Source organism: Saccopteryx leptura, chromosome 1 (genome assembly GCF_036850995.1).
Source record: "Saccopteryx leptura isolate mSacLep1 chromosome 1, mSacLep1_pri_phased_curated, whole genome shotgun sequence".
NCBI classification, from domain to species: domain Eukaryota; kingdom Metazoa; phylum Chordata; class Mammalia; order Chiroptera; family Emballonuridae; genus Saccopteryx; species Saccopteryx leptura.
In genome coordinates, this window is record NC_089503.1 from 60691531 (window position 1) to 60714534 (window position 23004).

The 23004-nt window shown below is 52.5% G+C and overlaps 1 protein-coding gene across 3 annotated transcripts in view; it reads left to right on the forward strand.

Annotated features, from left to right (window-relative positions):
• The window catches only part of SERPINH1 (serpin family H member 1), a 57105-nt gene extending 38923 nt beyond the window's left edge, over positions 1–18182 (forward strand). The window contains exons 1-6 of one of the 3 annotated variants that reach the window (XM_066369083.1): positions 6075–6236; positions 7325–7368; positions 11752–12416; positions 14109–14207; positions 14315–14547; positions 17210–18182. In XM_066369083.1, coding sequence (XP_066225180.1) covers positions 11795–12416; positions 14109–14207; positions 14315–14547; positions 17210–17512 — 1257 coding nt within the window. In that variant the 5' untranslated portion in view covers positions 6075–6236; positions 7325–7368; positions 11752–11794 and the 3' untranslated portion in view covers positions 17513–18182. Of the gene's footprint in view, positions 1–6074; positions 6237–7324; positions 7369–11751; positions 12417–14108; positions 14208–14314; positions 14548–17209 lie in introns of those variants that run through there. The other 2 variants (XM_066369074.1, XM_066369090.1) reach the window with 2 other exon arrangements.
• The last annotated feature ends 4822 nt before the right edge of the window (positions 18183–23004 follow it).

The window sequence follows — 23004 nt, forward strand, 5'->3', positions numbered from 1 at the left end:
GGTGGTCCCCAGTCCAGTCACGGCCCTTTGCTATCCTAGTGTGTATGTGCAGGCCAGGTGTGAGTGGAACTGACAGGAGATTGCTCAGAGGCCAGAGCAGGAAGGGTCAGAGTAGCTTATTAAGATGAAGTAGGATTTGCCTGACCTGTGGTGGCGCAGTGGATAAAGCATCAACCTGGAAATGCTGAGGTTGCCAGTTCAAAATCCTGGGCTTGCCTGGTCAAGGCACATATGAGAGTTGATGCTACCTGCTCCTCCCCCCTTCTCTCTCTCTCTCTCTCTCTCTCTCTCCCCCTCTCTATAATGAATAAATAAAGTCTTAAAAAAAAAGATGAAGTAGGATTTGACGAGGTGAGAAGAGGTGAGCAGACTGAAGATGCTAACATCATTGAGAGTTCTCCCAATGCTCTTCAACTTGTTTCATCTGTGCTTCCCATCATCTTTGAGATGATCATTCCTGTGCTAGAGGGTGTTACTAATCACGGGCACAGAGCTAAAACACAGCTGAGCTGGGGCAAGTCCCAGGGCTCCTGACCCCCAAGCCAGGGCTCCTTGCACTCTCACACTAGGGAGGCTGTTTTGGGATGAAGCAGATTAAGGCTAGGGTGTGGATGGGGTCAGAGCTCAGGGGTCCCTTTCCTGAGTGTCAGAGATACTAAAACAGGCAGGGCAACCAGGTGGCTCAGCGGGCATCACTGTTATCACAGCTGTTGGTGTTACCTGGAGGAGAAAACTGGGTGCCGGACATGGGTGTGGCAGCAGGTGAGGGGAAGGAGCAAGGCAGTATTTAACAACCATACACAACCTACCAGGCGTGGCCTTGCAGACAGCTGGAGCTGTTTCCGTGGGCTGTCAGAGGAGGCCTGGGAGGCGGCAGCCAGAAGGAAGGAAGTTCCCAGTCCACCCAGAATAGAATGTGCTCCCCACTCCCAAAAGCTAAGCTTTCTTAAGAGCATCATCGCTTGCTCTGGCCCTAAGCAGGGAAAGGCTTTGCCCAGGACGTGCACTTGCAAACTGGCATGCCTGATACAAGGTGATGAGGGCCTTATGGGACTTGGACTTCTCTAGGGGCCACGTGGGGCCACAGAAGGCTTTGGAGCTGTGCAGTGGACGGAGCCCTGGGATGGGCTCAGGGGCCCTGGCCCTGTGCTCTAGCCCTGGCCCATTCCATTTCCCAGGGGGATCTGTGTCCTCGCCTTGTTGGGGTTTTGGTACCCCGCACATGAGAGAGGCTCAGGAAATGCCTGCAGGTTTTGAGGTGAAGGCTGAGAGATGTCCTCTGGCAGGGAGTGGGTTGGCAAGGAGAAGTCACACTCATTTACAAATGGAAACTGAAACCCAGCCAGGGGACGTGGCTTCCCTTAAGGCTTCACAGTTAATAAAGGGTTAATTAAGAGATGAGTGGAATTCCAGATTTCCGACTTCCAGCCTGCACCCTTTCCCTCACCAACTTTTTAGCCATGTGTGATGCATTTGTGTTGCTAGAGTTACAGAGATGTGTGTGTGTGTGTGTGTGTGTTGCATGAAGGGGCCACAGAGTGTGAGGGTGTGTGAACATGTGTGCCTGCAGTGTCATGTGTCAGTGGGTGTGTCTCCTGGGCATTGTGTCAGGCCTGTGGTTAAGGCACTGAGTGACTTCTCTCAGCCCCAGGATTGCAGAGGGGAGGAGGTGGAGCCTGCCTGCTTTGGGAGGAGGCAGGGAGGGATTATATGCCCGCCCACCCCCTCACTGCCCTCCCACCCTCCAACGTGGCAGTTTGCTGGAGGGCCCTTTCTGTTGGAAGGTTCTACACTCTAATAGAGAATCAGAGATTGCAGAAATTGCATTTCCCTGACTCACACTTTAGGCTGAGAGCACATTCTTGGCTCCTGGCCAGCATCTCCAAGAACTGCCTATGGTGGCCCTTGCTAGCCAAGGGAGAAGACAGCCTGGTTATAGGAGCCTGTCTGGGTCCCAGTTCTATCACAGGTAAAGGAGAAAGGGATTACACTTCTGATTAATGTCTTATAATTAAAAGTGAGATACTGTTTAGGTTGCCTAGCACAGGGGCCTGGCCATAGCAAAGTGCCCCATAAGTGTCACTTCACTGTTCTCCCCTTCCCCGTCTTCCCATGGACAAACAGACCTAGTTCACATCCCAGTTCTGACTGCAACTTTGCAGCATACCCTTGGACACACTTACACTCCCTGAGCCTCAGTTTTTGCATGTTTAAAATGAGGATATTTTTACTTCACCTGAAAATATGCAATTTGATATGAATGTATTGGGCACTTAAATAATGTTAGTTTTTGTCCTAGAATTCTATAAGGTGAGGTTTGCATGAATCTAACCATTGACACCAAAGAAAGCTGCTTCTGTAATACCTGGCAGAAGTCTGGGTTAGGTGATTGTGGGGGTGGGGTGAGGAATAGGGGGGTGTTGGCAATCCAGAGCGTGTCCTCAGGCCCAGCTCCACCTTTGACTTGCTGTGTGACCTTGGGCAAATTTCTACCCTTCTTTGGGCCTCAGTTTCCCTCTCTGTACAGTGTGAATACAGTTGAACTTGATGGTTTTCTATTTCCTGCTGCCCACACCTCTTGGGACCTAGAGAATTTCCAGCTGAGCCCCTGTGGGAGTGTGTGTGGGGGGGGCACGAACAACTCTAACAGAGAGCTGAAGGCTCTGGAGGTATCCAGACCTGAAATGCTGGAGTTTCTCTGTATCTCAGACCCTCTCCCCACTCCAAAAAAAGTGCTTTTTCCAGAAAATGCAGCCTGGGAGTTTGGGGGAAGGGCAGCCGTCAGCAGGGCCTGGGCTGGGCTCAGAGCTAAGAATAATGTGGCAAAGGCTCTTGAAATTTTTTTTGCTGATCTTGAAAATTTAAAGGAGCCTTGCCTTTCTTTCTTCAGGGAGGCTGTGCTTGGAGCCCAGCAGACTCAGGCAGCCACTTCCCATCACTGGTTAGTGGAGCATCACAGGCCACGTTGACCATGCCTCTGCTGGCCTGGCCTGCGCTGGTACTGGGGACTGAAAGTGAGAAGAAGGCCCTGCCATCCAAAGTCTCCAGGGACAATGCAGGGTGATGACATAGAGATAACGCAGCACAAAGGATGCTTCTGACCAGTCTGAGCTACAGTCGGGGTCTAGCAAGGCCGGCAGAGGACCTTCAGACCTAGCCCCTTCCCCAGGCTTCAGCTTTCCTATCTAAATAGAAGGCATTGGTCCTTTCCACTCTGACCTTCTAGGATTCTGGGCTTCTTTAACAGCAGGAGCCTCAGTTTATCCTTCACCCTGAGGGTGGTCACTGAGAGTCACAGCAATCGGCTTTCCCCAGGGTCGGTAAGGCCTCAGAGAGCTGAGATAGAAAAGTGTGGAAGAAAATCTCTGTGGGATTTTGACATTTGGACCTGCTGGAAACCAAGGCAAGCTTCTCCTTCATTCCACCAGCATTCATGGACCCTAACTCACTGGCCAATTACCATCTGAGGGCCAAAATGGGGGTGCATCATGGGGTAGAGGGTGGGGTCTGGCCTGGGACCCAGATGGTTTTCCTGGATGGCAAGGATTTATCTTTACAATGTGCAGTGCACACTGAAACGGGAAGGAAGCACAGGAGAACCTGGTCTGCCACCTCAAGGGAACGGCCACACCCTACAGCTGGAAGATTTGTTATTGATCAGACTTGTCCTATGAAAGAATCCTGAGCTGCCTCCTAGGGAGTGAGCTCTGTCCTTGGAGTTGCCTGTGTGCTAGCCTTTTTGGGATACTATAGAGAAGACTTCTGTTGGGCGGATAAAATGTATTATGCTCACTTTGTTAAAGATAACACGAGGAGGCAGTCGCCCAGGTGATATTAATGTGTGTTGGAGATCGTTGTAACCTGGGGCTTGGTTTTGGGATTAAGCCTTTCCCACCCTTTTTGATGTGGGGCGGTACAATCCAATCATGCCTCAGAGAAGTGACTTTGTATTAGAGACTTCCCTACTTTGTATATTGGATTAGAGGTTGTGAAGCTACAGTATAAAGTGGGGGCAAAACGGGAGTTTGCGCTCTTGGTTCCTGAGGTTAGCATGAGAGAGCGGAGAGAGTAGAGCCAGCAGCTAAAGGAGGCCACATGGAGGAGGCCAGGAGAAGCAGCCAAGATGGCGGAGTGCTGAGTGAGATGCCAGTTTGTGTAGAGTTTGTATCTGGGATAAGGAAGGAAATGGGGAACTGAGGAGAATAAGGTTGGTGAGCTAGAAACCTTTGATTCTAGGAAACTCGGATAAGTCAGTGGCTTTGTGAGCACTGAGTGTGACTGGGTTTTGGAGCCCAGTGTGTATTTTTACTTGCCCGCCGGGTGCAAGGTGGGATTAAAGGTTATGGCCCACCAGTTTTTGGCTCCATGGTTTCTTTACCGACTGTCTGAATCCAATGCGAACCTGCATGGGCCGGGCTGCTGTGATAGTGGCCCTGACTGTGCCTCCTGGCTTTACAACTTCTGTCTGAGCTGTAAACAGGAATCCACAAACTCTGAGATACCTTGCAGCCCAGAGGCCTTAATACTTTTATTCTAACATTCTTTGACTCTGAGATTTAACCTTCTAAGAGTCCTTAAGTGGAATCAAAGATTTCATGGAGCTTTGAATAAGATGTCATACTCTATGATGATAACTTTAGGATTAAAGTGATCTCTGAATCTTTGATCTTGATTCTAGGAGCTTGGAGCTATTGGGATCTCAGATTTCCCACAGTCCTTGCAATCAGCTGCAGCCTAACCCAGACTGACAATTTAGTCACCATCACCAGGCTAGGGTGGCCAGAAAAGGCCCTCCCCAATCACTGCTGCTAGATGATTTACATCCCCCTGCTGGGCCTCATTTACTCCCCAAGATCCAGGGATACACCTGAAAGAAGGATGTTCAGCAGTTTGTTGATTGAATGAATAAGTTAGTGAGTAAATGAAGTGTCCCTTCTGCTCCATACTGTGCCCATCTGTGACCTATCATTTTACTATAAAGAAGACTGGGGAGGGGAAAGGGTGTCCTAAATAATCTGCCTTCCTGAGTTCCCTACTAAGATTCACAGGCCCAACTCAGGATGTACTTCCTCAAGGGCAAGGACTTTGTCCTGTACTCAGCCATGTCTTTAGTACCTAGAACAAAAATGAATACCCCAGCTTGGCTCAGATATCAAGGGGCTATCAGTTGTGGGAGGGTGAGGTGGGAGTAGTTGATATCCAGACCTCCAGGAGGGAGGGGATGGGGGTGGGAGGTGGGCAGGGATGACCAAGGAGAGAGAAAGAAACAGGAAAGAATGCAAGGAATGGCTTAGCACCGCATTTCACAGCCAAAGGAACTGAGGCCCAGAAAAGGTAAGTAACTTGCTTAGGGTCTCACAGCACATTACTTAGTAGACAGCCAGGGCTTTCCTTTGTCTGTACCCCTCCAGGCCCCTCAGGACCACCTGATGATCCCCTGTATCTGTGCCTCTATCTCTCCAAGACTTTCTGGGGTGAGGGTCAGGTACTGGATCTGGTTCGGGTACTGGGTCTGGTTTGAGTCCCTTCCTCTTCAGGGCGGTAACTGAGGTTAACAGGTGTTGTGGATAAACTGCGGATGGGGAAAGGTTCTGAATCCCAACCTCTGACCACCTCCCTTTACAAAGGAGAGGACCCCGACTGAGGAGAGGACTTCTAGGGGGACCCAATCAAGTTTCAGCTAGAAAACAGGATGGGGTGGGGGCAGTGGATCACCGCGGGTCGAGCCCCTGCGGGGAAAGGGGTGTAGAAAGGAATGTGCGAAGGGGATAAGCTGGCTGTGTATAGGAGCAATTTTCTCCGGGGAGCTAGCCCCTGGGGCCCCGCGTCCCCTCCAGCTCAGAAGTCCGAACTCCTCTCACCCCCAGCTCCAGGATCACAAGGACCTGACGCCGGCTCTCTGCAGCCCTCGCGGGTCTGGGAGCCGAGTCCAAGGCGGGCATCCCGGCGCTCCATTGACGACGGGGGCAGTAGGACCCAGGGGCTGGGAGCGCGCCCGCAGAGGGAGGGGCGGGAGCCGGGGCGGCTTGGGGGAGGTCTTTGGCTTTTTTTTTTTTTTTTTTTGCGGAGCCGGGGAGCCCTCCGGAAGCTTTTCCAACTTTCCAGAAGTTTCTCAGGACGGGCGGGAGGAGGGGACGCCATATATAGAGCTGAGGATAGGTGGAGCGGCGGGAAGTGGAATCGGTCCGCGGCTCGAGTGCGACAGTGGTGTCCCGGCGCCAGCCCGGCCGGCCCAGGTGAGGGTCGGGGGCTGCCGGTGCGTTGGCGGTGCTCAGGGGAGCGAGAGGAGCGGAAGGCCCCCGGGAGGGGTTGGCGGCCATTCCAGAGCCTTCAGACGAGAGTCTCTGACATTTTGGGGTCCGCTGGAAGGTTCGGCTTGAGAACCCGGGGCGAGCCTGAGGGTTTAAGGACAGAGACCAGAGCCGGTTGGGAAGTCTGGTACTCGGAGCATCCAGAAACAGTTCAAGGTTCCCCAAAAGTTTGGGTCAGGGGTGTGATGGCAGAGAGGAAACAGTGGGGCTGGGGCCATGACTCTGACACAAGGAATGAGGAGATGGGTCCAGGGCCCCTTCCAGGGATGGGGGTCCGGGCCAGCTCTGCAAGTTGGGTGCTGCGGGAGAGCTGGCTAGAACGCTCTGAGTCACCCACTGTAATTCTGTCCGCTGCCACTTGGTCCCTGGACTAACTGCAGGCAGGGTTAAGGCTACTTGTACAGCCTGGGTTCCCTGCTCTCAATTTAGGACATTCCTGAATAGGCTGGAGTGGAGGAAGAATGAAACAGCTTACAGCGTGGCCAGAAGGCCTGGCCCCTCCTCTTCCCTGGTTTCCGGCTGGTCCTTCTGGGCTGCAGGGCCCGGATGGAGGCCAGGGGAAAATAGGGGGCTTTGGTTCCCTGGAAGTCTCTGAATGGGACCACACCCTCTTGCCATCAGATGGTTCATTAGCCCACCCCCATCCCCCCCTTCCTGAGGCCTTCCGGTCTTCTCCTTTTGTCTCTGGTCACCAGGATTCCCAGCAGAAGTTTTTTTACTGGCTGTGTAACAGGACATCACATCCAGCCCTCAGAAGGGGCTCTGTGGGTACTTCTGGGAGGAAGGAGCCCTATGCTAGGAGACCCTCAGTTTCTCCCAGTGTACAGTGAGGTGGACGATCCCCAAGGTCCCGTAGATCTGGGACTTGTTAGGCCTTCCTTTGTGCCACAGGCAGGGCAGGGCAGTGTAGACTGTAGATGGGTCCCCTTTGGGAGCTGGGCCTTCCCTGTCCTTCACCACCACCACCCCAGCTGTGCCCCTCCCATCCTCCTCACTCTTCTGTTTTCTTTCAGAATGAAAAAGGCAGGCATTGACCTTCCCCTGAGGCAGTTTCAAGGTACTTTAGACCCCCTCAAGTGTTTGAAATCCTCTCTGATGGGCCTCCTGGCAGCTCCTTCCCTTCTCTCTTTCTTATAAAAACCCCAGTCTCAACTCAGTCTGGCTTGCTATAGGTACCCGGTGGTGTATTTTTCTTTGTGGTCCTGTAAATTGTATAACTTTGGCCTAAGGGCTGAGATTTCTCTGTGGCAGCATGGGCCGGGCTGTGGGAGGTTGGCTTGCTTGCAGTGACTTGCCTTCCTCCATTTGTGCTGGGTTAACAGGGCAGGCCTTCTCCACTACCACGCATCTCCCTGGCAGGGGCCTGTGTGTGCAGTGGAAGCCAAGGCAAGGGTGCTCCCCATGGGAGCTGAACACAGGCCTCCTGCTTCCCTGTTTGGAAAGCCCTCTCTGGGGGTTGGAGATAAGTGTCCAGCCTGCCACATCACTGCAGTCAGGAGCTGGAGTACAGATGTGCTGTGGCCTGAGGAATCCCCAACTAGTCATTTGGAGCTTTCTTGAAAAGCCCCTCCCACTCCATTGAGGTTGACTGGGGCAGAGGCTGTCAGTATGGTGTCTGCCACGTGGCAGGGCTGTGTGCTCCTTGACTATCTTCCAAGGGGATGCTGGTGGCCTCTGTAGTGGAGGGAGCTCTGGCATTAGCTGTCTGGACTAGAGGTGGCCTTTGAAGAGGGTGACCCTGTGCCTGTTGTCCTGGCATAATAATAGGTAGTGACTCATTCTACTCTCTTGAATGTCCTTATTTGTACAATAATTATATGGTCACTGCCTTTGAGATTCCAGGCCTGGTGAGGAAAGAGCTAGGGCTGGGAGGAAGGTGGCCAAATCCTGAGATATTTTTTTATCAAGCTATCGTTTAGGGTAATCTGTTCTCTAACAATGGTTTTCAGCCGCTGGTCTGTGGATCAGTGTTGGTCCACCAGATATTTCATGCTGGTCCGTGAAAGAGTTAACCACCCGATGCTGTATGAAGACTATAGAGTCTATAAAAGCTTTCTGGAAGTCTGGCAGACTGGTGGTTGAAAACCACTGCCTAGGGTATAGATCTCTCTTGTACCTTCTCTTGGATCTCAGTGGCCTTCTCTCTCCCCCTGTACTCTGCTTTTCCTTTGCCCTGCACCTTTAAGGAGGGGGCAGCCCAGGGTTGGGGTTGGGGCTGCCTGGGTTCACAGGGAGGCTGCAGCAGTTTTCCCACAAACCCAGTTTTCCCACAGGCAGGCCCAAGTCCTGAGGGTCTTCCACCAGGATTCTGAATTTTCAGTCTTCTTGAGGAGCACCATGAGATGGCATCTCCCAGAGCAATGGGATCTCAGCTTCCACCAGGGTTTCTTCCAACCCTTCTCTTTGTCTTCTCATCTCCCCTTCTGTCCTGCTGCATGAAGTAAAGGCAGAAATGACCTGAAGGAGGAGGAGTGCGGAAAATGTTTTGTATGGACTTTTTTTATTTTTATTTTTTTGTATTTTTCTGAAGTTGGAAACAGGGAGGCAGTCAGACAGACTCCCGCATGCACCCGACTGGGATCCACCCGGCATGCCCACCAGGGGGTGATGCTCTGCCCATCTGGGGCGTCGCTCTATTGCAACCAGGGCCATTCTAGCGCCTCAGGCAGAGACCATGGGGCCATCCTCAGTGCCCAGGCCAACCTTGCTCCAATGGAGCCTTGGCTGCATTGAGAGAGAGACAGAGAGGAAGGAGAGGGGGAGGAGTGGAGAAGCAGATGGGCACTTCTCCTGTGTGCCCTGGCCAGGAATCGAACCCGGGACTCCTGCACGCCAGGCCGATGCTCTACCACTGAGCCAACCGGCCAGGGTTGTATGACCTTTTGATTGGAGGCCCCAGGGAGAGGAGTGAGGCTTGTCCTAGGGGCCTCTGTGATTTTGAGAGGGGACCTGAGGGCATCCTTGAAGCCATAGGAGGCTGGGGACTGCCCTTGTGGCAGAGGCTGCCCCCAGCTTCCTGGGAGGCTGAGTACCCATCTGGCCAGCCTGTGGTGAAGGGGAGGGGGTATTGCTGCTCCACTGAGTTGGAACTTACTCCCTCCCCCCAGTATCCTTCCTGTCAGGAAACCTATTCCCCCACCCAATCCAGCTTTTATCCTGGGGATTTCCCATCACTCTAGGGCCTGTGGGCTGATGGGCAGGCAAGTTCTTGCCAAGACAGAGGCCTCAGGCACAGAGGCTGAGACCCTTACAACTTGGATAATGGAGGTAGCCTCAAAGGGGCTGACACACACATGCCTGTGCGCACACACTGAAAGTCACCGTTGGGGCAGCAGAGTGTAGCATCTGGGCTCCCACTTAATGAATGAACCAGCCAATGATTCATTAACATCCAGGGGGGAGCGGGCCTACAGTTCTGTTCCATATGGCATCCTTTGCCCGGGCACCTAGGCTTCACGCAGACCCTGAGCCCATCTGCCACTTTTTCCACTGGAAAAGAGCCCCAGGGTTATATGGGATGAGAACTAACCTCTACAAACTGAGGACCCCAGAGCTGGCTAAGTGGCCCTGATTTCTGTTCCTTTGGGAACAGCTGAGGCCTTTTGTGTGATAGACACTGGGGAGATAAAGGGAAGCCAGATTGGCTAGGTTTCCTATCTTCCTGGAGGTCACAGACTAGTCAGGAGTGAAATACAGCTTAAAGCAGGGGTCCCCAAACTATGGCCCGCGGGCCACATGCGGCCCCCTGAGGCCATTTATCCGGCCCCCGCCGCACTTCTGGAAGGGGCACCTCTTTCATTGGTGGTCAGTGAGAGGAGCATAGTTCCCATTGAAATATTGGTCAGTTTGTTGATTTAAATTTACTTGTTCTTTATTTTAAATATTGTATTTGTTGGCCCTGGCTGGTTGGCTCAGTGGTAGAGCGTCGGCCTGGCGTGCAAGGGGTCCCAGGTTCGATTCCCGGCCAGGGCACACAGGAGAAGCGCCCATCTGCTTCTCCACCCCTCCCCCTCTCCTTCCTCTCTGTCTCTCTCTTCCCCTCCGGCAGCGGCCCGGGCACTGGGGATGGCTCCTTGGCCTCTGCCCCAGGCGCTAGAGTGGCTCTGGTCGCAACAGAGCAACGCCCCGGAGGGGCAGAGCATCGCCCCCTGGTGGGCAGAGCGTCGCCCCCTGATGGGCGTGCCGGGTGGATCCCGGTCGGGCGCATATGGGAGTCTGTCTGACTGTCTCTCCCCGTTTCCAGCTTCGGAAAAATACAAAAAAAAAAACCCCCCCAAAAATATTGTATTTGTTCCCGTTTTGTTTTTTTACTTTAAAATAAGATATGTGCAGTGTGCATAGGAATTTGTTCATAGTTTTTTTTTTTTTTTCTGAAGCTGGAAACGGGGAGAGACAGTCAGACAGACTCCCGCATGCACCCGACCGGGATCCACCCGGCACGCCCACCAGGGGCGAAGCTCTGCCCACCAGGGGGCGATGATCTGCCCCTCCAGGGCATTGCTCTGCCACGACCAGAGCCACTCTAGCGCCTGGGGCGGAGGCCAAGGAGCCATCCCCAGCGCCCGGGCCATCTTTGCTCCAATGGAGCCTTGGCTGCGGGAGGGGAAGAGAGAGACAGAGAGGAAGGAGGGGGGGGTGGAGAAGCAGATGGGCGCTTCTCCTATGTGCCCTGGCTGGGAATCGAACCCGGGTCCCCTGCACGCCAGGCCGACGCTCTACCGCTGAACCAACCGGCCAGGGCTGTTCATAGTTTTTTTATAGTCCGGCCCTCCAACGGTCTGAGGGACAGTGAACTGGCCCCCTGTGTAAAAAGTTTGGGGACCCCTGGCTTAAAGTCAGTCTCTGTGTTGTTAAGTTCAGTACAAGAAATCAGCCTGACCAGGCAGTGGCGCAGTGGGTAGAGCGACAGACTGGGATGCCGAGGACCCAGGTTCGAGACCCCAAGGTCGCCAGCTTAAGCGCAGGCTCATCTGGTTTGAGCACAAGCTCACCAGCTTGGACCCAAGGTCGCTGGCTCCAGCAAGGGGTTGCTCGGTTTGCTGAAGGCCCACGGTCAAGGCACGTATGAGAGAGCGATCAGTGAACAACCAAGGTGTCGCAATGCGCAACGAAAAACTAATGATTGATGCTTCTCATCACTCTGTTCCTGACTGTCCCTGTCTATTCCTCTGTCTCTGTAAAAAAAAGAAAGAAAAAAGAAATCACTTGAGTGAATGTGGTGACTTCCTAGCAACCTGGTTTTGGATGAGAGGTCAAAGCAGGCCTCTGTAGGACGTGTAGACTGAGACCCCCCCCCCAACTGGGCCACCCTGAGTTGGATCTGGGCTCCCCAGAATTCTGCTGTCGGTCACACCTCCGGGGAACTTGGTGGCAGCCAGAAAGCAGGGGATGGTTGTTGGGGAGCCCTGCCTAAGGCTTCAGGGCCACACTCTCTCTGCAGCCTTCACAGGTCCTCCGTGGTGCATACAACCCACCTCCCAGCGATGCGCTCCCTCCTGCTCGCCAGCACCTTCTGCCTCCTGGCCATGACCCTGGCTGCTGAGGTGAAGAAACCCGAGGCTGTAGCAGCCCCTGGCACTGTGGAGAAGCTGAGCCCCAAGGCAGCCACACTGGCCGAGCGCAGTGCCGGCCTGGCCTTCAGCCTCTACCAGGCCATGGCCAAGGACCAGGCTGTGGAGAACATCCTCTTGTCGCCCGTGGTGGTGGCTTCGTCCCTGGGGCTCGTGTCTCTGGGTGGCAAGGCCACCACTGCGTCGCAGGCCAAGGCGGTGCTGAGTGCCGAGCAGCTGCGGGACGAGGAGGTACATGCAGGCCTGGGTGAGCTGCTGCGCTCGTTCAGCAACAGCACCGCGCGCAACGTGACCTGGAAGCTGGGCAGCCGCCTGTACGGCCCCAGCTCAGTGAGCTTCGCCGAGGACTTCGTGCGCAGCAGCAAGCAGCACTACAACTGTGAGCACTCCAAGATCAACTTCCGTGACAAGCGCAGCGCCCTGCAGTCCATCAACGAGTGGGCCTCACAGACCACCGACGGCAAGCTGCCCGAAGTCACCAAGGAGGTCGAGCGCACAGATGGTGCCCTGTTGGTCAACGCCATGTTCTTCAAGCGTGAGTGGGGGTGGGGGGCCTATAACCGGGCCAGGATTCCTGTTTCCAGAGCACATAGCAACCATGGAGTCAGGCACTGTTACTGAACTCTCACATATAAGACCGTAGGTTCCGAGAGGTGTAGCTCTGAAGAATGGGACCCAGAGGTTGTGCTCGCACTGTTCCTTCACAACAAAGTCCTTGTTTGTATTGGACTTAATAAAATCCAGTGGTCACTTCTGTCTCAGTAGTGAGCTGGAGAAAGACCCTACATCTGTGATCGTGTCTAATCTTTAAAACAACCCTGGGGTTAAGTGGTAAGGAAACTGAGGCTCAACTAGTACTTAGGCCTATGTGTGTCTGTGTTGAATTAAAGATTTGATTTGTTGGCTCTGGCTGGTTGACTCAGTGGTAGAGCGTTGGCCTGGTGTATGACATCCCAGGTTTGATTCCTGGTCAGGGCACACAAGATAAGTGACCATCTGCTTCTCTCCCCTTCACTCTCCTGCTTCTCTCCTCCCCGCCTGCAGCCAGTGGCTTGATTGGTTCGCCTGTTGGCCCTTGGCGCTGAGGATAGCTTGGTTAGTCTGAGTGTATCAGCCTCAGGCATTAAAAATAGCTAGGTTGATTTGAGCAGTGGTCCCCAAACCCCGGGCCGCGGACCAGTACCGGTCCGCAGAGGAAGAATGAATAACTTATATTATTTCCATTTTATTTATATTTAAGTCTGAATGGTGTTTTATTTTTTAAAAATGACCAGATTCCCTGTTATATCCGTGTAAGACTCACTCTTGACATTTGTCTCGGTCACGTGATACATTTATCCTTCCCACCCCAAAGGCCGGTCCGTGAAAATATTTTCTGACATTAAACTGGTCGTGGCCCAAAAAAGGTTGGGGACCACTGGATTTGAGCATTGGCCCCAGACGAGGTTGCCGGGTGGATCCCAGACAGGGTGCACGTGGGAGTCTATCTTCCCCTTCTTTCACTTAAAAAAAATTTAATAAAATAAATAAATAAATAAAGATTTGATTTGCTAGTGCATATTTTTGAGTACCTATGTGGATACCATTGTTCTTCTCACAGTTTGCTGTGAGGGTGAGGTAACACCCTTCTTACAAAGAAGGGGATCACAGTAAGAGGAATGAAATCTTAGCCGGTCAGCAGCTGAGTCTGGATTTGAACACATACCAGGTTGTGAGGTAGGGCAAGGCTCAGGCCACTGTCACAGGTGCATGGTTTTTGGTTCATGTTTCTGACCACAGAGGTAGGACTTGCAGACAAAACTTATGGGTGTCTTGGGGTGCTCCCTGCCCAAGGCACAGAACCCTCAGTTACCAGGTGGGGTGAAAAGTCCAGCTCAGCACACGTTGTCCAAATGCCTGCCAGGCACCAGGGTGGAGGGTGGACATGGCAGTGGCTGAGCTGAGTGTCCTGAAGGAATTCCCTGCCATGTGGAAAACAGCCAGGCCCTGACTATAGAAAGCCATATGTACAGCAGCATGTTCTGGGGCCAGGACCTAGGCCCTCAAAGCGGGAAATAGATAATCTCTGGGCAGGGTACTTGGGGGACGGGAGAGGTGGGCTGCAGCTGAAGCCTGAAGGCTGGAACAAGGCTTGTGGTAGGGGGAAAGCCAGGATATATGGTTCGGGAGGGGGCCTTTCTTCAGGGAGAAGGCATCTGTTTCTGACCTTGTGTCCTACTTATTACAGCACACTGGGATGAGAAATTCCACCACAAGATGGTGGACAACCGAGGCTTCATGGTGACTCGTTCCTATACTGTGGGCGTCACGATGATGCACCGGACAGGTAGGTGCTTTGCACAGCGGGGGGCGAGGTGGCGGTTGGAGGGTACTTGGGGCCTGGCCTGCCACTGCCCTCCAGCATGTTCAGTGCCCTTCCTGTTCCTTTCCCAGGCCTCTACAACTACTATGATGATGAGAAGGAGAAGCTGCAGATCGTGGAGATGCCCCTGGCCCACAAGCTCTCCAGCCTCCTCATCCTTATGCCCCACCACGTGGAGCCCCTTGAGCGCCTTGAAAAGATGCTGACCAAAGAGCAGCTGAAGGTCTGGATGGGGAAGATGAAAAAGAAGGCTGTTGCCATCTCCCTGCCCAAGGGTGTGGTGGAGGTGACCCACGACCTGCAGGTAAGGGGGTGGCCCAACTCACGGTGGCTGGGCTTGTAGGAGAGGGTACTTGGGGCACCCACTCACCAGCTCAGCAGGTCTGTCCTGAGCCCCTCTGGGTGTCCAGGCAGTATTGGGCCGTGCTGTGGGGACAGCTGGTGGAGGGCGCATAAGCCCTGCCCTTGGGAAGATGATGATAACATCAGTACCTAATTATAATTGAGCACTTGCTGCATGCTAGGCACTCTTCTAAGTACTTTCTATGTATTAAACTCTTAGTCCTCGAAACAACTTTATTAGGTAGAAATATCAACCTTATTTTACAGATAAGGAAACTGAGGCTCAGAACAATTAAATAACCTTCCCAAGTCACATGACCAATAACTCCGAAACCTGGCACTAAGCCACGTCCTTGCTCCTGTGTTCTGGATTGCCCCAGTTATAGACTGTTCAAGCAGGAGGGCCTTCCCTGTATAATAATAAAACTAATGATGACTTTCAGCTATAGGTCCCCTGGGACGGCTGGAACCTTAACCTTTCTGCTCAGCATGATTTCCCCCTCATGACCAGTGGCCTGAGAGAAGCAGTGACTTGCTAAGGTCACCCTGGTTAGTAGGCTGTGGAGCTGCAGTTAATCCTCAAGTGAAAGCTCAGGGTGGCCTTTTTGTCAGTAAAGAGAGAGGTTTTACCTACTCCAGAAAGAAAACTTACCTCATTCCTGCCTTGGATGCCAGACATGGTTTCTTTTTTTTTTTTTTTTTTTTTTTTGGTGACAGAGACAGAGAGGGACAGTTAGGGACAGACAAGCAGGAAGGGAGAGAGATAAGAAGCATCAATTCTTTGTGGTGGCTCCTAAGTTTAGTTGTTCGTTGATTGCTTTCTCATATGTGCCTTGCCGGGGGGGGGGGGGGGGCTACAACAGAGCTAGTGACCCCACACTCATGCTGGTGAGCCCCTGCTCAAGCCAGCAACCTTGGGGTTTTGAACCTGGGTCCTCTGTGTCCCAGTCCAACGCTCTATCCATTGCACCACCACCTGGTCAAGCCAGACATGGTTTCTTGACAGGCCTCTTACCCACAGGATTGATTCAGACTTGCTGCTGGGAGGCCATGGAGAGAGAAGGCTTGAGCTGAAATGGGACTTAAGCTCCAAACCAGAGACTACTGGAGCTTAGATAGTCTACTGCTAGAGGTTTCTGGCGAGGAGCTGTCACTCTCTCCCTCCTGTCCTGTCCCTGCTCTTCCTCAACTCCTTCTGCAGTGGCTGTCATCTGACACCCTTCTCCCCTTCTTTCTCCTGGTGTCTTTCTGGAACGCTGGGTGTGCATACTACCCATCAGTCCACGGAGTAGCTTGAACTGGGAAATTTGAAGTGGGTGACTTGTGTAAGGTCATCAGGACTGGAATAGCTGAGCCTAAACATCTATCTCAGGGCCTCTCTGGCCATGCTTGGGAGGTAAACTGCCCTGAAGAAGCCTGGTCCCTGGACGCTGCTGTAACTCAGCCCCCCACGCTTACTGCTGCCTCTTCTGTGCTGAGGACCACAAGAGCCCTGGACATGGGCCCTGCGCTTGGCGAGGTCTGAGCCAGGAAGGACAGACAGAGGAAGGACAGGGGGACTGAGTCCCAGGGAGGCATGGCTCCACCCTGTGAGATAGAGAAGGCTTCCCAGACGATGTGATATCTTAGAGCCGTACAAGGAGAGAGGGTGGTCACTGAGGTACCTTTGAGGATGCCAGTTGTTCGGTGAGGCTATGAATAGAGAACAGGGTGGGGCGTGCTTAAGGGGTGAGGCTGTGGTATAAGCATAGTGCACATATGAAAGAGCTTGTACTTGGCTTCCAAGGGCTGCACAGTCATGGCATGGGTAGGGTGCGTGTGTGGATGTGTGTTTGTGGATGTGTGTTCTAACTTTTCACTATAGAAACATAAAAATGTTTTAAATACAGATTAGTGTAATGAATCCTCATGTATCTATCACCTAGCTTCAAGCATCATCCACTCACGACCAATAAGGATTCATTTATATTTACCCATCCCTCCCCCATCACATTATTTTGAGTTGAGAATTACCTGAAGAGTTTGTTTAAAAAGGCTCTGGGATGCCTGACCTGTGGTGCTGCAATGGATAAGGTATCGACCTGGAATGCTGAGGTTGCCAGTTCTAAACCCCAGCTTGTCCAGTCAAGGCACACATTAGAAGCAATTATGAATTGATGCTTCCTACTCCTCCCCCTCGCCTTTCTCTCTCTCTCTCCTCTAAAATCAATAAATAAAATCTTTAAAAAAAGGTTCTGGGTTTACCCACAGAGATTCCGATCCTGTGGCCCTGATGGGGATCAGGGAATGTGCATTTCATATAAGCTCCTGGGTGGTGCTGATGCTGGCTGCTGGCTGTTCACAACCCACACTTGAAAAAGTGCTGGTCAGGATTGCTTGTCAGGGCAGGGAAAACATGAGTCTCAGTTTCTTCATCTGTGAAGTGGAGATTTTAAGCTCTTATAGTGTCATCATGAGAACTGAGGTGCCTATGCCATGTCTGGCACACAGAAGGTGGCCAGGGAGTGGTACCCTCTGCTCTGAGGAACAGACAGGGTTGGAGATGGTGGGTGATATGGGTGGAGAGTAAAGGTCTGGAAGCTTTGCCCACGGTGGCCTCACCTGGTATCCACCTGGTCCCACAGAAACACCTGGCTGGCCTGGGTCTGACTGAGGCCATTGACAAGAACAAGGCAGATCTGTCACGCATGTCGGGCAAGAAGGACCTGTACCTGGCCAGTGTGTTCCACGCCACCGCCTTTGAGTGGGACACAGAGGGCAACCCCTTTGACCAAGACATCTATGGGCGTGAGGAGTTGCGCAGCCCCAAGCTCTTCTATGCCGACCACCCCTTCATCTTCCTGGTTCGAGACTCCCAGACCGGCTCCCTACTGTTCATTGGGCGCCTGGTTCGACCTAAGGGTGACAAGATGCGAGATGAGTTGTAGGGCCCTGGGGTGGGCCTGGGATGGCCAGAGGCAACTGAAGGCTCCGGAGACACATGGGTGCTATGGGGGTGGGAAGAACTGAGGTACTGACCTTGGATATTCCATGGGGTGGGTGGGTGGGGGAACAGCAGGCTTCCTGCGTCTGAGCAGACCTTCCCAGTCAGAATTCATTCACTCTGCTTGGACGTGGGCTCCCAGGTAATCATGATGCGGAGCCCGTGGGACCTGAGCAGTAGTGTCATGCCCCATCCTTGGAGTCCTCAATCAGTGTTCTATTTATAGCCAAATGCATTCTCATCTGAGACAGAATCGAGCTGGGGCTTCAGCCAAGCCCTCCTGGCATGGGGCTCTTCCTTTCTTGATATTACCGCCACCTCAGCCCCCGCCCCAGCTCTATCCCAGTCTCCTCCCAACTCCCCTCAACTATAACACAAGGTGCTGCAGCCCCTGGGATAGTCCCTCCACAGTAACCCTGTCCCCAGTGAGGGGGATCAGGAAGAGCTCATGGAGGGCTCCTGGGAAGACTGATCAGGCAATGTGGGGGTGAACTTTTTTTTTTTTTAATACGTTTTCAAAGGTGGGAGGGAAGGGAGAAAAGCCGTTGTTGCTGCCAAACCAAGAACTTGTTTGTACAATTTTTTTTTTTCAATAAAACTTTTCCAATGAAATTTTGTTGGAGCATGAAGCTGATTGGATCAGATGCCAGTGTCATTCTTCCTAGGGGACAAGTGCTCCTTCTGTTCAGCCCAAATCAGGCTGTGAAATGCTGACCTGCAGATGATACTGTGCCGCAGGCCTGCTGGTGCCGACTCAGCGGATTGTTTCTCAACTCTGGCTGCCCTGGAGAGCTCGTGGCCGCAGGATTGGAGTGGTGGCACTGGATCTGGAGTCCCTGTCCTGTTGTATAGGGCCCCAGGATTCAGCCCCCTTATCTTTCACTTCAAGCTGACCTCATCCACATTCAGGCTGCCTGCCGGGGCAGGGTTTTGAAAGAAAGAAAAGCTTTGGGATCCTTGTTCTGTGTTTGCATTTGTAGAAGAAGAGGGATCTGTCATAGTCCTCACTTGGGTTCCTTCTTGTGGTCCTCAGGGCTCCTGACACCGCACCTCAGGGAGGGAGAGGGCAAGTGAGATACAGGGTGGGAGACGCATGGCAGAGGAGGCAAAGGAGCAGAGGAAACGGTTTGAGCCCCATCTCTGCTGCATGTTGGTAATGTGATCTTGGATAAGTCACTCACTCTGGGCACCTCTCTGTCTTGCTTCACTCAACAACTGTGTACTGGGGGTTGGTCCAGGGAGGGAGTCCCTGCCTACTGGGCAACTCAGAGTCCTCTGAGTGGGACGGCAGAAAGGCCAGCTGACTTTCCCCATTACTACTACAGTGGAATTTTAACACAACTGTTCAGAGCTCCAGATTTGTCCTGTACTGTGGACCCAATAAATTAGACCTCTTCTCTTAACGGGCTTCATCTAGAGGTAGAAACTAAGAGACAGTGACAGACAAGTGTCCTCAGTCCTTACTGTGTGTCCGAACCCCTGCATCGTTCTGTTTCCAGATTGGCACGTGCATCCCCTGCATCAGGGCCTTTGCTGTTCTGCCTGGCAAGTGGCTCTTAGATCTTTGCAGGGCTGCTTTTTTTTGTTTTATTTTTTTTTAATTTTTATTTTTTGTGTGTGGGTCATCCAGAACTTGGCTTGAATGTCATCTGCTCAATGAGTCCTTTCCTGACCACTCAATGAAAACAGCTCCTCCCCACCTTAGTTTCTCTACTGTCTTCTCACTTTACTGACTCAGTGCTATGAGATTATCTACCTATTTACACATTCACTGTCCCTGCTACTCTGAGAATAGGGTCCGTGTCTTATCATTGTGTGTCCTACACCTAGAGTCAGCATACACATAAGGGGCTAAACAGTTACTTGCTGAATAAATGAAAAGGCTGAACAGGTCACCAGGGCTGTGGGAGTCCAGACTTGGAAGCCGTGCTACCATGGGAAGAATAGGGAAGGGTCACCGGGAGGTGATGTGTGGGCTTCCCTGAAGGATGTGTAGGCATCTCTTGATCAGTATAATGATTTTAATAATAGCAGCTGGCACCACCTTTGTGTTTTGCTACTATGTGCCAAATACCATGTCAGTTACTTGATATCAGCCTCCTAATAGCTTGACTACATAGAGACCCCGTATTTTACAGGTGAGATAGCCAGGTGAGGAAGGCTAAGTGACCCGCCTGAAGCCCTGGGAATTGCTCTAAGTCAGTTGGGAGTTGTTCTTACAGGAAAGGTAGGAGTAGAACTGGACACATACTAATAATAAAGGTGTATAACCTGCTTACAGTCTATATTGTCCCCCCCCCCCCCCCTCTCCACAATAGCCCAGTCAGGCGGAAAGCATCTTAATCATACAGGTGCAGCTCAGAGATGGGCAGAGACTGGACTAAAACCAAGGACCGCTGGACCCAAAGTTCAGCCTGCAATACCTCCCCCACCCAGTGTTAAATGGACAGTGAGGGAAGCCAGGCCTGGATGTGGGACAGTCCCTCTGACACAAATGGGTGCCTGAGGCCACAGGCTTCTATGGGATGCAGGCGAGTGGAGTAAGAGGTCAGTGCTCCCACGGCGCAAGGATGGGTGGAGCTGCTAGTGGGAAGATTGGCAGAAACGGGCGGAGGTGGTTAGGTCAGGATCAGGCTGTTGGTCTGATCAGCCATGCCAACTCTGGGTAGTTGTTAAAGGAGAGGATCTTTCTGTAAAGGCGCAGCGTTTCCCGGGATCAGCCAGCCACCAGGGGCTACGACGAGGCCTCCGCCCAGCTCCTCGGGCGTCTCCGTGGCCGGCCTCCAGGTGGCGCCAGCCCCTTCTCAGAGCGGGAAGGCGGAGGGCGTGGTTCGCGACCGCGTCCGCGGACTGTCAAACTTCAGTCGCCCATCCGTGCCTTCGCGTGTCCATCCACGGCCCAGCCCCCTGTCCTGAGGCTCCACGGGGCCAGACTGCACCAGAAGAGAAAGCTGGATCCCAGCCCTGGGGAAACTGCCCGGTGGCCGCAGCGCGGGGACAGGCCTGGGGTGAGCCCGCGGGCGTGGCCGTGTGCGAGTGCGCGCACAGCTGCGGGCTGGGCTCTGAGCCTGCAGGGTGGGTGCCCCGGCTGTAGGAGTCCGAGTCCAGAGCCAGGTTTCGGGTGCTCTTGTGCAGAGTCCGGGCATCTTTGGGATCCGAGTCTCGGATAGGGACTTGGACACTGAACCACCTGGATTTGGCCCTGGACTAGTTGCGGGGACCTACCCTTGCAGAGACTCTCCCCCCTACCCCCTCTCAGCCTCCTCTCCCCTACCCCTGACCGACCACGAAGGTTCAGGCAGAGTCGCTGGCAGCGGGATCCCGTATCTTGGTTTCCCAGGCTTCCCAGGGGAGGGAGAAGAAGGGGGAGGGATGGAAAAGGTGAATGCTGGGAACAGTTGGGAAATGGCTGCTGCAGGGAAGAACTAGCCCTGGAATGAAGTCTGCTACTGGGAAGGTTAAGGAGAATCTCCCTTCCCTGCCTTTCCCCAGCCCAAGGCGTCACCTTCACTAGGTCTTCTTTCTGTGCAGTGGAGAACTGGACGTGAGGCAGGTGTGGCGGCTGCCTGCAGGACCGCCTGTATGGTCAGGGCCAGGACACTTTGACAAATGAGGAAACTGAGGTGACTGGCACTGGGCTGGAGCCCAGGCCAGCCCTCTCTCAAGTGGAGGCTTCCATGTTTGATAGCCACGTGGTCCTCATCTACAACCTCAGCTTTTTTCAAGGAGCATCACTCTCCTTATTGAATTCACTGCTTGTGGCACCACAGGCCCCTGGTTTCTCCTTAGGGTTTAGGGCCAGCCCTTCTCAGCTTCCTTTGTGCTCTTCTTCTCCAGCCCTTTAAAAGTCTTCAGGCTTGGAGCTGGGCCAACTTGTCTTTCCATTCTGACACTCTCCCTGGGGGAGCTCAATGTGTACCTTCCCCAACATGGGGCTTCAGTGACCCCCCACCCCCACCCCACCCCATACACACACACACACAAAGGCAGCTCTTCAGAGGTGGATCCTGGTAGTCAGTGGCCTCCTGGACCTCTGTCCCCCTGATGTTACACATCTCAGAGATAGCACCAGCCCATGGGCATGTGTGTCATGGGATCGGGTATATGGGTCAGAGGGAGAACTGAAAGGAGGGAGGTGTCCTTACACAACACTTTTTTAGTCTCCGTGTGGCTTGCTTGTCTGCAGGACCCTATTACAACTCACATGGCAGCAAGGTTTACAATATTGGGCCATGAAGAATCTTCAGTGTGTGTATGCATGTTTATAGAGGTGATTTGGGGAGAAAACCCTGGTGCTGTTGCAAGAGGTGAGGAGACACACCTGGGGTCAGTTTCTCAGAAGAATTTGGAAGTCATCAATACTTCCTGTGGTGATTCTCTGTAAGAATCAAACTGAGCTTCATTTTTTTAAGAAAATTAAATTTAATGAGGTGACCTTGATCAATACAAGTAGATAAGTTTCAGGTGAACATTTCCATAGCATTTGAACTATCGATTGTGTTGTATACCCATCACCCAAAGGCAAATCATATTCTGTCTCTGTATGTTTGTCCTTCTTTACTCCCCTCAACCCTCTCCTTGGTAACCATTTTACTTTTATCTATGTGCATGAGTCTCATTTTTATATCCCACCTATGTGTGAAATCACACAATTCTTAGCTTTTTCTGATTTACTTATTTCACTTAGTATAATGTTCTCAAGGTCCAACCATGTTGCCGTAAATGGCAATATGCAAAGTGAGCTTCTTTAAAAGGAGCATTTTATTTATTTATTTAGTGACAGAGAGAAACAGAGAGAGGGGTAGATAGGGACAGACAGACAGGAAGGGAGAGAGATGAGAAGCATCAATTCTTCGTTGCGGCACCTTAGTTGTTCACTGATTGCTTTCTCATATGTGCCTTTACTGGGGGGCTACAGCAGACCAAGTGACTCCTTGCTTAAAAGGAGCCTTTTATTTATTTATTTTTTAATTTTTTTTTTTTGTGGCAGAGACATAGTCAGAGAAAGGGACAGATAGGGACAGGCAGACAGAAAGGGAGAGAGATGAGAAACATCAATTCTTCGTTGTGGTTCCTTAGTAGTTGTTCATTGATTGATTTCTCATATGTGCCTTGGCTGGGGGGCTACAGCAGACTGAGTGACCCCTTGCTCAAGCCAGCGACCTTGGGTCCAAGCTGGTGAGCTTTTTGCTCAAGCTAGATGAGCCCGCACTCAAGCTGGCAACCTCGGGGTCTTGAACCTGGGTCCTCCAGGTTCCAGTCTGACGCTCTATCCACTGCACCACCGCCTGGTCAGGCAAAAGGAGCCTTTTAAAAAAAAGACCTTTAGCCTGGACTGTGGTGATGCAGTGAATAAAACATCAACCTGGGACGCTGAGGTCGTGTGTTCAAAACTCTAGGCTTGCCTGGTCAAGGCACATATAAGAAGCTACTACT